The 16,233-nt window shown below is 46.1% G+C and overlaps 1 protein-coding gene across 1 annotated transcript in view; it reads left to right on the forward strand.

Moving 5' to 3' along the window:
• col5a1 (procollagen, type V, alpha 1) overlaps nucleotides 1–6,354 on the forward strand; it is a 70,058-nt gene extending 63,704 nt beyond the window's left edge. Inside the window, exons 58-60 of the mRNA XM_084486815.1 lie at nucleotides 1,205–1,321; nucleotides 3,260–3,493; nucleotides 3,828–6,354. Of these exons, the coding sequence (XP_084342941.1) occupies nucleotides 1,205–1,321; nucleotides 3,260–3,493; nucleotides 3,828–3,974 (498 nt within the window). The 3' untranslated portion in view covers nucleotides 3,975–6,354. The remainder of the gene's footprint in view (nucleotides 1–1,204; nucleotides 1,322–3,259; nucleotides 3,494–3,827) is intronic.
• Nucleotides 6,355–16,233: the final 9,879 nt, after the last annotated feature.

Here is a 16,233-nt window from a genome sequence, read left to right on the forward strand (position 1 = left end):
GGAGCAGACCTTTTATAGCCCTGGAGAGAGCGCCTGGGAGCGGCGTGGGGGGAGTGCGTGCGGGGGCGGGGCGGGCGGGCGGGGGTCGGCGCGCGGGGCGTTCGTTTGAAGGCGTGCACGCCGCCCAAATGAAAGCCTAGCATCGCGCCGAGGCTCAAACGACAACCGGTAATTACGCCGACGCGCTCGGAAGCAAATCAAGGTACGCGCCGAGCTGGTGCTTTCTGCTCGTACCCACGCCATCCATTTTTAATGCACCGCAGAGAGCAGGAGTAACGCACACACACACACACACACACTATATTTATTAACACATTTCTTTATTTTGGGGTTTGTACGTTAGGAATGCATACCCCGCCTGTGTGGCTGGTTGTGTTGAATCCCTTCCAAGCAGCGTGTGTCTAATGATATGTTTCCCCCCAGCGTTAGCGCAGTCCCTGCTTTCCTGTGTCTCGTTAAATTCCTCATTGGAAGCCGTCTGGGAATCGGCGCCGTCGCCGTCGCCCCGGCTTAAGGTGTTAACGTTGTGGCGCGCCGAGCCGCCGTCCTACACCTCGTGAAATGTGTTAAATGGAACAGAAAGAGTAGAGTCGCCAAGCCCCTATCCATTATTAACCACCGTAGGAAGAGCCCGGTGCAAAAACGACCGTCCCTTCGTTATTCACTCTGCTCTCATACATCTTTTAGCCGCGGCTATCCCCCGGCTAATGTTGATCCAGTACAAAGTGGCTTAATGACCTTCTGAGATCTGGCCTCGCACACACACAGCCCGCCGCCTCACTCTTTCAGGACCCGAAGATCCTTCAAGAGGACAGAGGAGTGAGCTGTGACAAAGTTTGCCTGTGTGTGTGTGTGTGTGTGTGTGTGTGTGTGTGTGTGTGTGTGTGTGTGTGTGTGTGTGTGTTGTGTGTGTGTGTGTGTGTGTGTTGTGTGTGTGTGTGTGTGTGTGTGTGTGTGTTGTGTGTGTGTGTGTGTGTGTGAGAGAGGTGTAGGTGTTGGGTGTATGCGTGTGTTCATGTGTGTAGGTGTAGGTATGTGCGTGTGTAGCTATGTGTGTGTGTGTGTGTGTGTGTGTTTGTGTGTGTACATTTATGTTTGTGAGTGTTTCGTGCGTTTGTGTGTGTGTGTGTGTGTCTCTGTGTGTGTGTGTGTGCGCGTGTGCGCGCGTGCGTGGGTGTGCGTCCTCCTCCCCCGTTAACACTGCTGTTTCTTGTGCCTTCCTCTTCCTGCCCCGCTCGCATCACGTTCTCAGACTAGACTCACGTCCTGGGCCAAGGAGGTCGCTGGGTCCTGGTTCAGTGAATACAAACGTGGGAAACTGGTAAGCCGGCTTCCCCCCTGCCCCCCGTCCCCTCCCCTGCCCTGAACGCCTCTCGTCGTATTTGTTACAGAGCAAAATGGCAAAATGGCCCAAGGACGCGCCGGGCTCTTGGTTTAGTCGCTACAAGCGCGGTACTATGGTAAGTGGCCCGTGGCCCCCGGCTGCCCTGGAGGCCTGGCTGACCCCCGGCCGGGCCTCCACGGGCCCGCCAGGCCCTGCATGCTTTTGGTGATTGGTCGGATGTCGACCCTAACCAGAGAATGCTGGGGTGGGGGGGGTGGTGGGGGGTGGGGGGTGAAGGTATGAGTGTGAATGTCGTGTGGGGGGGGGCGGGGCGGGGGGGGGGGGCACCTTGCACGTGGATGCTGCTTGCGGAGCGGTGCTGACGAGCACGCTGCACTCACACAGTCCTGAGGCGGAGGAGAGATGGGGGGCGATGCTCTCCGACACGGAAGCAACAACGGCAACTTTACTGTTGTTGTTGTTGCCGACTTGACGTCTTTGAACATTCGCTCCGGAAAAAAAGGGGAGTAGGTGTGTTTTTAAGTGTCAAGTCTCTTTCCTCCCGAGTGTCACGAGAGCATCGCCGGGATGTGACGGAGAGCCTCTGTCAACCAGACACGACTCACACTCCACAAGCTGAGCCCTGATCGGCTCTATATTTAACAGCCCGTTTTGAAAACGGATGCCCAAATTGTGGGGGGTGGGTGGGGGGGGGGGGATCAGACGGATCTTGCAGATAGTAACACACGCACATCGTACACACACACCCTCACACACAGACTCACACACCACTCACGCACTCTGTGGGAGTGGGATAGGAAGGCTGGAAGGTCAGGCTCTCCGTCACCGCCGAAGAGCTTCTGGGGATTCGGCCGTTGGTGACATACGGCTGTGATGATCAAGAGGTAAAGTTGCCATGGCGATGGTTCGCATCGATGCGATGGTTCTGGTGACAACCAAAAAAATCGGATTCCCATCCTGGTTTTCTGAGGTTGTTAGTCAGAATGTAAGTCGGTATTTATGAAGGACAAGGAATTGGCCTCAAGACTGGGGGGGGGGGGGGGGGAAAGAAAAGTTTAGTCACACTCCGATTTTGAAGTGTGTTCTGTATGCGTGTGGGTGTGTGTGCATGCGGAGGCTTGAGGCTAGTGCCTCCAGGGTACACAACCCTCCCCTGGGATACTGAGAGAGAGACCCCGGCAACGGGGTCTCCGCTCAGCTGCATGGCATGGATGCTTTGCATGTGCACCGCGGCCAGTGAGTCCTGTGTGCCTCCCAGAAGAAGATGGGCCTGCGGAGCTTCCGGATTCCTCCTGGTTGGTATCGGATCGTACGGACTCCGAGGGTCCAGGCGTCCCTGCAGTGACTAGAGCCGTCCCCGGCCTGAGCTGCCTACGCGCAGTATACAATTCATTTTAGTCTTTAGGAACGCGGTTGTGCTATTTTTCGGACCGAGGTCGTGTCAAATACACAAAGTATTTGGATGCGCTTACAGGTATCTAACATTGGTGTCATAGTTTAAACATCAACGACGTTCGGTGCATTCATTAAAGTAGTTTCCACTCGTACACGAGGTGGTGCGAACGTACGTGCGCGGAGCATCGGTATCGATAGGCCGTTTCTCATACGCGGAGACAATAGAGCCTCCGATTTCTCGATGTATCTCCTGGGCTCTGTTGGGATTTATGTATTGACTGTAAGATCAGTGAGATTCACCGTCCGTTCCCAAGTTTACAGTTTACAGACTCATCCAATTGACTTTCGCAAATTAGTTCATAATCACCCCAGATCAGCGCCTGAGAACTAATTAGCCAAAGCCGATAATATTTTGGACAAAAAAGCAAGTCGCATTTTTTGCGACCGCCGTCCACCCAAAGCGCCGTGCCTCATAGTGCCGGAGTCATGGCGTGCTCCTCTTGGTGTCTCCCCCCGCAGCTGTCCTACGTGGACGCGGAGGGTAACCCCGTGGGCGTGGTCCAGATGACCTTCCTGCGGCTGCTGAGCGCCGCCGCCCGGCAGAACATGACCTACAACTGCTTCCAGTCGGTGGCCTGGCACGACCAGGGCGCGGACAACTACGACAAGGCCATCCGCTTCCTGGGCTCCAACGATGAGGAGATGTCCTACGACAACAACCCCTACATCCGGGCCCTCGTGGACGGCTGTGCGGTGAGCGGAACCGCAGCGCTTTCTCTTTGGAGTCGCGTTTGGGCAAAAGTTTTAAATTTAGGATTTTTGGAATTAAGATTTGTTCAATTTAAGATTGTTTGTTTATTTTATATATATATATTTTTTGAATATGAGTCAGGTAGAAATGTTCTGCCAATAATCTGAAAAATATAATAAGCATTTGACACATAAAATACAGTGCTTGACTCTTAGGCTTAGTAGTAACTCCGATTTTGATTGGCCTACTTGTGGTCGGCCTCAGTTGAAATGACTGCTAAATGACTCCTTGTACCCGCCCGTTAAAACGTTTCCTCTACTGTCTTTCTCCCCACAGCTGAAAAAGGGCTACGAAAAGACAATACTTGAGATCAACACACCAAAGGTGGAACAGGTGCCATTTGTTGACATCATGTTCAACGACTTTGGCGGGTCAGCTCAGAAGTTTGGCTTCGAGGTCGGGCCCGTCTGTTTCATGGGCTAAGACTTTACTGAACAAGTGGAGGAGGGAAGAAAAAGCATATTTTTGTTTTCTCAGAAACAAAATCATTGAAAGTAACGGGACAATTTATATTTGTAAAAAAAAAAAAACGGCAACTTTTTTTCCCCAAAAGCGAGTGCAACAAAAATGTTCACGAGGATAACCACAAATCTTTATAGGAGGAGATTTAGCAAAAGATCAACCTTGAAACCTCTCGGTGCCTTCCTTCTCCATCACATGCACGTTTTGAAACTGGATGAATCTTAACCCACCGCCCCCCGTCCCCCCCAGCCCACATGCACGCACGGCCAAACAGAAAGCCCACTTCATGCCACCTAAAGGTGAAGGGCGACTCTAAGAACAGTAGCCCGCTCAGAAGGCGGCGCTATTGGCAACGGACTCTTATCTAATTTGGCTTGACTTTCTTGATTTTACTTTTTGAACTTTTGTGTTTTCCCCTCATCTCTTCTTTCTCTTTCTCTGCCTTTTGTTTGGATTGTCTCATCATTCACTTTGGGAGCTTTGTTTGTGCATAATTGTCTTCCCATTCTCACGAATGGAGCTTATATATAAATATATAAATATATATAAAATAATTTTTATGTTGTAAGTACATTCTGTATATTTTTTTCTTTTCCTGTTGATGTTTATTGGTTCTGGGTTCAAAGCATGCATGTGACCCTCTCCGTTGGGAGCTAGGGGACGACGGCTATTGGAATACATCTAAATTTCTGAAAATAAATCTACTTTAAGATATTCGACCTGTAAATTGAAAACTGAGATGGAAAATGGTGTATTATTGCAGATGTGGAGCACGCCTTGTTGTAATTTAAGAGCAGAATGGAAAATAAAAGACGAAAAACAAGCTTTGTGATATTATGTGACAGTTGATTTCAGTTGATCTGCATAGAACAAAACATTCCTCTTGCGGCCTCTTTAAACAAAAAACAACATGGCAATAAGAGACCTCTATTAAGTTAACAGTTTCTACTTTTATTTTCTACTTCCTCAAATACTTACCAGCTATGCAATGGGAAACAATGTCACATTTTAATGGAAACACAAAGAAATCAAAAACTTAGGTGCTATTTCCTCTCTTCCGTGGTGCTATGTATTTTTCTAGTTTGTGTTGTTTGTATGAAAGGCACAGTGGTGTCGCTCCCTCCGCCATCGCCTCTTGACCTTTGACCTTGCCACACAGGAAGCTCTCCGCTGCGTCGATATTCATGTTCAGGGGCTCCCACATGGCACACTCTTTCTACGCTAATTGATTAATGATTGTCTCCGGCGGACCACACGCGCACATCAAAAACACTAAATCTCCTGAAACGGCTAACTCTTCATGTAACGGGGGAAAGGAGCAGAGAAACCAAAAGTGGCGCAACCTGCTTGGCATACGATTGCTCCAGGACGCGGGAGTTCACCTTTTTGTCTCCCCGTTAAGGGTTAGAGATCACGGGAAGCCCATCAGACAGATCCCTGTGTTGTTTGCTCGCGTTGAGAGGTGAGTTTGTATTCTGTTGTGACAGGGCCAAAGGATGTTTACCCCAGTGTGTCTGGTGCACGTAGCCATGGTAATGTTTGTTGACCAACCCTCAATGCCTCCACCAAAGATTTGTTGTTTTTTTTGGGCTGTTTTGTGTTTTTTTCAAAAGCTTTACGTACCAATGATAGTCGAGAACCGTGTTGTTTAGGAAACAACTCGGGGGTGGGGGGGGGGGGGTAAAAGCTCTCTGCATCATTTTATGGTAAAGATCTCTCTGGCTGCAAGGCATGCATTATGTTTAACGTAAGGCACAAACAGTATCTCGAGTGGCCAGAAAAAAGGCTTGTGTCTACTTCTTTTATTGCTTATTTGGTCTACTTTGTTCTGCCCTTGTTCTGGTTTTATTATCTTCCTTTAAACTATGCACTCTGTAACGCTTGTGACCACTAGTACCTGCCGACCACAGAACTTTTACCAGCTTTTTATGTAGTTTGCATTTGATTTGTTGCTCTGTTTTTTTCATACCTTAACATATGTGACTTGAACCATTGCTTTTAAGATTACTCAATACTCTTGTAGACCATTTCTTTCATTTTGATGCAATATGCCAAATTTTACACATTTCTAAAAAGATTCTCTCAATAAAAAGAATAAACAATTTTGTACATTTACAAAACCAGCAATGATGCTGCCACTTTTTTGTTGTTTTAATTTCTTTTCTTTTTTTGTTTGTCCGTTGATGATTGTTTGTTTGTTTTTCACAGTTTTGTCAAACCTGTGTAAAGGAAAAGAGGATAGAAGATATATTGGTTTTTAATATCAATAAATTCAAGTTTACTGTGGCCATCCACTCTTGTATGTCTTTTGAAGCATTAAAACCTATCTGTATGCATGAAATTGTAAAGTTTTTTCTCTTGTTGTTGTTAGATATATATATATATAGATCTATATATAAATATATATATAGATCTATAGATATATATGTATGACATGATCTACATCCCAGGTTTTCATTGGTCAGAAAACCAACCGTTTTTCATTGCCAGAGACGAGTTGAAAGCTCATGTCCAGCGATTGTGAAGTGGAGAGAGAATGGTGATATTGTAACTCTCTGCAAACACCAATGTTCATTTGGAGTATATTTATTGTATTATTTAAAATAAATAATAAATGTTAACTGACACCATAGTGTACGTGTAAGAGGCCCACTCCTTACATGCGCACGGAAAAGTCACATTTTATTGTCCCTAGGATTTTCATTTCCTTATTACAGCTTGAACAATTCAAACATTAGCATATTCATGAGCGGGGATTTATTTGACCTATAATAATGTCCCTCCAAGTGCTATTATCTAAAATTCAGTGGAAATAAAAGGCTCATTTTATTTTTCATGTTGACAACTCTGGGTGGCTTGTGTTTAGGACTGGCTTTGGACAATAACAAAATAAGGTGAATGGAGAAGAGGATAACTGTGAACCCCTCACAGGGTTTTGAAGGTAAGGTCTGTTTTAATTACCGACTGTTGAACCCCGGCACTGGGCGACACAATGATGGGCTGAATTCAACGCCAGCCCTTTGTGTGTGGCTTTGCAATTCGTTTGCTTGCTGTGTGCCAGTGTCATTGTTCCATGCAGTGTGTATAAGGACATTGTAAAATTTACATTTTAATTGCCATGATCAGCGGTTTGGATCCCTCCACTAGTATTCTCCTGCAAATGCAACATATCTATTCATTTGTACTCTGCCATTTTCATTAGTATTTCTTTTTTTAATGCAGCGAGTTTATGAATTTAGTTTGAGCCATTTTCCTACTGAGCCGCTGGACAGAAAGGGATGGAAAAAAACAATAGGCATGAAGCTACAGATTGTCTTTGGTTACCTTGAATACTTCTAGAACACTTTCAGCTGTAAAGTGGTAGGGTTAGGGCTATTTATTGAGTGTTGGTTGGTTTTAATGCTTATTATTTTTCTCTATTTTGGTTTAGATCTCTTATCCAAAAACTAGATCTAAATATATAACAATTATTCCAAACAGCATGAAAATGCAGCCAGTTTAGGAGAGATAGGCAGACATATTTTTCTGTCTGACCAAATTAGTTGTTCTTCTAATTATTATCTGTACCGCTTCAAACAGGTCAAAGAAGGAGAACTGTTGTTTAATTAAATGCTTACATAAGGGTCCCAGCAGAACAATATTCAGAGTAATGTGGAGGTCACCGTTACCGGGCAGACTAATGAGTGTACAACGTTCCAGGGCCTGATTCAATGTGCAGGGCCGTTATGCAGAAGAGCACGCAATCTATTCATGGAAGAGAATATCCAGATTTGATTATTTTATATCATAATTGGCCGTACCAATCCTAGAATGTTCTGCTCCCCGTTTATGTTTAGATGTGAATCGGTGCATGTAAGTGTGTCCTTGAGAGAATATTTAGGATTTAGGTCAAAGGACATGTTGGGATTTCTCTCTGTTGATGTCTGAATGGCTCCATTATATGGGCCTCAGGCCAACAGGTCCCATGTTCAGCCTGGATGCACTACTGACCTACTTACGGATCAGATGAGCAAGTGGGGGGAAACTGAGAAAGTGCTCTGATATCATATTAAGACATTCATAGCCGTAACTCCCCCTGTGATACATGAAGAGAAAGAGCGCAGAGAGAGCAAAGGCTTACTAAAAAACACAGCTTTCTCATTTAAATTATAATTTGGACTCACCCCCCATGGTTAGCGCACTGGGCTTGCAACTCACCACCATCAGCATTTACTGGCTCTGCAAATATGTTTTTCCTTTTTTCTCTCTCTCTCTATATTGATGTTAATGCAGTCTGTAATATTTATGGTGCCTAAGCCCAATCCCCCCGAAATTTGATTTCCACATGTAATCTTGACTGCCCATCTAACAAATATAATAAACAAATGAATTAAATGTCAATTCATATGTTGTTTAGTGTGTTTGGAGTGTGTGTGGATGCTGGCTGCTTTAAGCAGCCTGACCTGCCCCGAGGCAGACTGATTGGACTCTGGGGCTGCACAGCTGCCCGCCACAGGTTGACACAGCCATCACCACACACTCAGGGAGAGCTCTCCTGCGTGGCAGCATGGACACACCAGGGTCTTGCATCGACGTCTGGAAACCTTCCAATAAACCGACTCCCCACCACACCGCCCTGTGTCCTTGTTTATGGAGGAGCCCAGAAAAGCCACCTAAGCGGGCGTGTACCATGTACCGTGCATTGCTACACTTTCTCTGTCGCTACACACAGTGAAAGAGCAAAAAGAGCAAGTAGAGAGAGGACAGAAATGCGACCAGACTCTCTGCTGATGGTAGGAATGATGGTGCGAGCAGGAGGGGGAGTTTGGGGGAGGTAAGGGATATGTTTGATGTGTAAATCCTCTCCACACACCCGGTGACTGTTTCCCAGTAGATGCCTGGTGAATAACGCATGAGTTTGGTCCCTATTCAAAAAAACACTTCCAATGAAAAAAAAAAGAGCAGAGTAAATAGAAGAATCCTGCTCAGAACGTTTGAGCACCAGTTGGCTGCTGTGTCTCCCTGGGTATTGTCAGGAGATAATCCGTCTTTCACAGATACTTCTTCTTCCCGAAGAACATCGGCGTCCCAGTGACCACATGCTTAGGACACTCTGGAGTTCACCCCTTGACCTTAGTTTGATGAAGTACCGCTAAATAACAATGAAGAATATGTAATTGTTATGATTACAATTGTATGTGAGTTAAACAATACAAATACTTTTCTTTCTATGCTCTGCTACTAATATACTCTGAGCACCATGACTTCTGAGCCCCTCTAAGCAGCCATTCCACAGCCAGATAACAAGGCCTGTCTGAGCTCCTGTTGCCCATGTTGCTCATCTCAGCCAGCAGGAGGAAACATATGGCATTACATGGGAATTCTACTTTCCCTTTTCATCACACACAGGGGCTGGTGGGTGGTTTATTTTTGGAGTCCCAGGGAGAGGTGAGAGAGAGATGCAGAGAGAGATGGAGAGAGAGGGAGAGAGAGAGAGAGAGAGAGAGAGAGAGAGAGAGAGAGAGAGAGAGAGAGAGAGAGAGAGAGAGAGACAGGACTGGCGAGGGGGAGAGAGAGGGAGGGAGAGAGAGAGAGAGAGAGAGAGGTGGAAGGAGAGTGGAAGAGAAAGAGAGAGAGGGCAAGGGAGAGAGTGAGGGAGGGAGAGGGAGATAGAGAGAGAAAGAAAGAGAGGGACTAGAGAGAGAGAGAGAGAGAGAGAGAGCACTTTGGTGGTCCCTGCCTGCCCCCTGAACCCCCCTAGAGGAGGGGCTGTCTGGCACCAGGACCAGTGCACCGGTAGCAGCCCTCATTAGTGCTGCCAGACATGAGCTGATCTTTTCTCTGGGTGCAGCTCATCATGAACAGCACCAGGACAATACATCTGCTTCATTAACAAGAGCCATGTGGAACTTTGTATTATTAATGAAGTAAACGACCAACCAATCAATCGACAAAAAAAAAATCGACATACTTCATCAATAATCAGTCGGTTAACCAATCAATCAATCAACATGCTTATGATCTACTAGTACTAGTCCATCTATCTACCTATCTATCTTCCTATCTATCCTGATCTCCCTGTCCCTCTCTCTATCTAGCTCTCTATCTCTCAATATATATATATATATATATATATATATATATATATACATACATACAGTGTATGTGTTCAACAGGGGCTGAGACTGTAGAATCCACCACTTTAAATGCTGGAGCATAGGGCCAAATAAAAGCTGACCTTTAACACAAGAGGTTTTACACAAGAAGGGTTTGTGTGAGCGCCAACAGTATTTAAATCTCCTATTAAGGATGGTTAAACGTTTTATTGCAGTGTCTTCGGCGAGGGATCAGATCAAGACGTAATAAGGGTATTGAGAATGAAATGTTTAAATACAGTGAGATGGTTTAATATCTTGAGCCCGGTAAGGTGGTCTTATAAAGGGCTCCTCATACAGGAACAGAAACGGAGCCTAGGGCAAGAGGCTCAAATGTTAAAGATCCAATCTGATAGCTATTAACAGTCCAACATGTTTTATGCTCTGTGGCATACTTACATAAGTTTTAATGCTGTTTCTGTTTTTTATTCTCCGCCCATGAAGACAGATGGATAGATGTGAAGGGAGGTTATCCTGATTCACTACTGTTTACTTCCTGCATGTTGTGTTTAACAAGCGATTTTATTCAAAATGAATTGACGATGAATTGATTGATGAATTGATGAAATTAATTGAAACGCTCAATATACTGTATAGGGCTTGTACATTGTGACATCACATCGCAATAACCGCCTCCTTTTTGGAAGTATAGGATCAAAGGGATGTTACTGCTAGAGATGGTGTTTGGCTCATTGTTTAATTATTCATCGTGAAATCATTTTTCATCATGTGGTGACATTGCTGTGTTTGAAATTTCCACTGCGCTTTTCATGCATGACGTGGAAAATCAATGTTTTGATGAGCACGGGTTAAGGGATAATTACGTTTGCTGTGGCAAAACATCCCATGATGTATTGTGATATACAAGCCCTATTATGTACGAATATTACTATGAATATGCTGGCGACATCTCGTGGCCTAGAGGTCGCAGGAGTTCGCCCAGCCGTTAATTAACCTAATTGGGCCACACTTGTTGCCTAATGGCTGCTCTGCTATTCAAGCAGAGTCGACAAGCCACTCGATCTATGGCTTTGGAGCCGGACTATGACGCCATTGGACCTCGCTTTGTCCTCGCTGTTGCTTGCTCATGCACACACAAGACTGGTTTGTGAAAGGCTTTAGGCTTGTTATGTATGCAACATCCACCCACACTGCCTTTCCATTCAGAGATGCACTCCCACCCTGATATTACAGACATCACTACACACGTCTCATTAAGGCTTTACTAGTTATTTATCCTGAAATAAATGGCGATGTTCAAATCCATTGTTAAATTGTTAAAAAATAATGGATATCGGAATTGAATGAAATGTGGTATCTTCCGTTGAGTAGCTTGTGTTATGCTGCACTCACACACACCAACACTCTCGTTTGGTGTCACGGTTTCTTTCCGAAGGTTTCGTCACAGCTTGTCTGTGACCTGATGCCACTATCAGCTACAGATTGTGTTGTTGGCTTGTTCATCTCCCCTTGACCCCTTCCTGAGGGCATGTCCCCGTGATACAAACAGCCCTTTACACTGATGGAGGGCTTATTGCAGTGCTTTCCACAGACCCCTTGCTATTGATGCCTCCTTGAAACACTGAAATATCCGAGGACTTCCATTCCATTTTACAAAAGGGATGTGCAGTTCAGTGTCTGTATCATGTGTTGTAAGAGTGATGTGGTGCAGAACTTCAATCAGTGACCATTTATACTACTTATAATTATATCTTTCTATTTAACAGTGTTCTAGGTAGGATTTAGGAGCTGCTTTTTGCGTGTCATTAGTTAGAAATAGCATTGCCATCTGTCAGCTATTAGTGAGTGCAATGCGCAGTGAGGATCTCTGTCTGCAGCAGACTGGGCGTGCCTCTGTTGAGACAATTTGATTTGAGTCCATTCTCGGTCATCAACGTCAATCAGGTTTGTGAAGTGGAAACAACTCTGAATGGAAGAGAAACGTAGGGAGGGGGGGAGGGAGGGAGGGAGCAGGGAGGGAGGGAGGGAGGGAGGGAGCAGGGAGGTAGCAGGGAGGGAGGGGATGTTTTTTAGATTGTTCCATATCAAAACCTGCCTCTCTTCTGCTCTTTTGGGCTCTCTAATCATACAGCTCTGAAATCAGCAGCGTTCATTTAGCAAACTTGCTACACTTCACACACGTCATATAGGACTAATGAACAGGCAAATGCAATCTGATCCGAGGTTTGTGTAATCAGTGAATACTGTGTGGTCAAAGACCCGGTTGATTGACGGGTTTTAAAAATGTGTCCAATATAGCCCATAGCAGTGTTGCCTGCCGCCCACACTCAGCTCTGATCACTGCTGATTGGATCAAACAGCTCAGAGTTAAAGGGTTTCTCTCCTTGGCGGGTATTTTGACATGTTGTCATTGGCCATTAGATAAACTGACAGTTTGGCTATTCAAATAAAAAAACGAAAAAATACCTAGCGGGTTCAAATCTACAGGGAGCCATTTCATCATCATGTAGACTTGCAGCTCTAATAGGGTGAGGTGATCCATCTTTAATGTTCCCCACTTGGTTTAGCACATTACAAAGTAGACTTCAGCCGGGATTTACCTGGCCGTACATCAGCACCGGAATCAAACCGACGGACCGACCGTAGTCTGTAGTCAGTCTGGGTTGCTTTTTGTTTCAATATCTTTCATTCATTCAGTCTCATTTTGTATCTTTCTTTCTTTCTGGCTTATTTTCTATCTTTCCATCTTTGTTTCCTTTCGTTTTTGTTATTTCTATTTTTTTCATCTTTGTTTCTTTCATCTTTTTCATCTTTCTTAATTTAGCATTTCTTTATTTTGCTCTCTCTCTCTCTTCAACTCCCCTGCTTACTCATAAACCAATATATATAAATCATGAAGATATTTTCCCTTCCATTCTTCCATTGATTTATTGTTCAATTACACGCACGCACCCACGCATGCGCACGCTTCCGCAAACACACACACACACACACGCACACACACACACACACACACACACATACACACACACACACACACACACACACGCACACACACACACACACACACACACACACACACACACACACACACACACAGATACACAGATGCAATTCAGTTGTTTATAGGCTAAGGAGAAAAATGCTTCACAAGCGTATGCTTTTCCTTAAGCAATTACTGCGTTGAATATAAAATTAGGAATCCAGTCTGCAGCGCATTTGTCACAAACTGTCACCCAGAGCCAGATGTTTCCCTGTGTGCCCGCCACCCAATAACACCCCGCCTCCTCCTCCTCCTCCTCCTCCTCCTCACCATGTGCTGTTGTGGCAGTCATCCTGCTCAGGTGTCTCCAGGCGGGCTCTTCCACGACTTAATGACTAACGCGTGGGCACGCTCCTGCTGTCTAGCCCCGCGTGCACAGGTGTGCGTCGGCGTGCGGGAGCGGGCGACAGCAGAGCACATCGTAATCAGAAAGTCATAAAAACCCTCGCTGGCGACTATTGACCACCCCCCCGCCAAGCCTCCCCCTTTCCCTCAGCCCCGCTAATCACCCACTAATGTGGTTTTCGCTGAGCCTAATGTAGTAAACGCGTGTTTGCGGTGTGATATCTAATGTTATGCAACAAGACGAGCACGAGCGCGAGGACGGGCCAACGCCGTTTGAATGAGAAGTGCTCGAGACGCATCGGGACGGAACGCAGGAGGCAGCGGGGACCGGGGGAACCAGTCGGAAAAAGAGCGCTGCCTGGTCCGGCGCGAATGCTAATTGCACACTGCCGCATGTTTGGCGGGAGTCAAAATATAAACGGACGGACGGACGCGTAGTTGACCTTTAACAACGTGCGACGCATCCACATCACATGTCAGTCTCACACAGTTGGGTTGTTTGTCTGATTGACACGTGGAGACTTTGAATGGCAGTACGGATTCCGCAATACGGGGCGTACCCTCGCATGTTGGGGAATTAAAACTGGGGTTTGCTTTTTGTGCTGATCCATAGCTAGTCCATACCTAGCACTTTCCACCGCACGGCCTCCAGGGAAGGCATTCTGATTAGCTGGGCTTTGATGAAGTGGAGCTCTGCAGTAAAGTCGAGAGAGAGAGAGAGAGAGAGAGAGAGAGAGAGAGAGAGCGGGAGAGAGAGAGAGAGAGGGAGAGAGAGAGAGAGAGAGAGAGAGAGGGAGAGAGGGAGAGAGAGAGAGATCATTATGGCAGGCACATCAGCAGCCCTTCGCTAGCCCTTCGCCGGGGTTAGAAGTGCTGACGATGGGGGATTACGTGGGGTTCAAGCGTCCACGGGGCACCTTATCGCTGCAGACATCCGTGGAATCCTCAACGCCCAGTCTTGATCCCCCACCCTCTGATGTGCAGCGCGGTCACCGTGCACAGGGCTGCTTCTGGCAGTTCAGCAGAGCAGGGTCCTGCGTTGGCTATGGGGGGGGGGGTCGGCTAAAGGAGCTAAAGGTACCTGGTTCATTCTCCAATCTCTGCACGCTACCTGTGGGCATCTTCGACAATCAGGATGCCAAACTGCTATTACCTGCTCCCCAGTGTGTATGTTTGTGTGTTTTTTTTTTGTGTGTGTGTGTGTGTATGTGTGTGTGTCTGTGTCTGTGTGTGTGCGTTTGTACGTGCACATGTGCACTTGTGGCCTGGGGTGGTCTGTTTCTCTGAAACACGTGGTCATTGGAGTAAAAGGTCACATGGTCAGGATTTCACTTCACACACTCAATCACAATCACAGCAAGATGAATCCGGTCTGGGGTCGTCCATCTCCGGGGTTCTGTTTCTGCCTGCACCCCCACTGTTGTTCCCACAGTCTCTCCATTTGGAATAACAGTTTTCCGGAATACTTCCCCTCCCCTCCCGCCGTGTATACTACGGTCTCCTGTTATTTTCACATCTCCCCGACCAAATTAATATTTGATTTGACGTGTTGTTGTAGCAGAGGCATTGAGACCAAAGTCAACAGGAGGACATTGAGGTGAAGTGGTCTCTGCAGCTCTAGGGGAATTATCAGGGTGGCAGTCTGACACCCCAGGGTTACCGGCAGAGAAAATTGGATGTCGGTGGAAAAATGGGAATGGGCCAATGTGATTTTGTGTAGTGCTGTAGTGTGTCGGAAAAGAGGTTTATTCATTAAGGGAACCACAATAGTATTATGAGGGAAAAATCAGGTTGGACGATTCGGTCAATGGTTACAATGCTCCTGCCTGCATGGAGAAATCACTTGTGAAGCTAACTGACCGTGATGTTATTAAAGGTAGAGTAGCTCCTAGCTGCATGGAGAAATACCTCTGCAAGCTAACTGACCTCGATGTGATTAAAGGTAGGGTAGGCAATTAAGAAGAATTCTGTCGCAGGCCTTTGAAAAGCCCGTCCAAACATTTTATTGGTCCAGAATGAAATAGTTTAATGGCCCAACTGCCAACTTTGTCTACTTACCTCCCCGGCTACCTGCACACACTCTGCTAATAACCAGAGTCTTCCACAAGGCTGGGCAGACCTACTGCTAACGCTAACGTGCTAGCTTCAGAAGGAGGCCAAAGGGAGAGGTGGGATTTGTCCGGGTGGATGCTTTCAAAATCTAGCTTACTCTGGCTGGTTTCTCCAAATTGCCTACCCTAGCTTTAATTCATTTAGCAGACATGTTTATCCAAAGTCGCTTACACTGGATCCATTTAAATGTCTCGCATGAGCAGGTAGGAGTGATTGCGTCTTACTGAGGGATGCCTCCAGGTAGACCGTGCACATTGGGGTTCGAACGCAGAACCTTTGGCTTGGCAGTACCTTCTCATGACATACCTGAAGGTGGCAAAAACAGAAATCAGTGTGTGCTCTGGAATGCTATAAATAGATCAGATCATTTGCAGAGTGAGCGCTTGCCAATAGAAAGATGCTTGGGACCAGAAAAATGTCAAAGAGGACCTCATCATTCAGGCTCAAAATTGATTCAGATGACTTACTATATTAGACTTAGACTAATCTGGTAAGTAATTATAACATCATTTTACAGTATATGAGTGCTTTGATGAAGATGTTTGCCGTTTGACATTGAACCAGTTCTCGGGGCAAGTTGCCAGATACTGTTTTCATCAGCCCTTAACAGTTTGGATGAGGCCTA

Source organism: Micromesistius poutassou, assembly GCF_964030765.1.
Source record: "Micromesistius poutassou genome assembly, chromosome: 22".
NCBI lineage: Eukaryota > Metazoa > Chordata > Actinopteri > Gadiformes > Gadidae > Micromesistius > Micromesistius poutassou.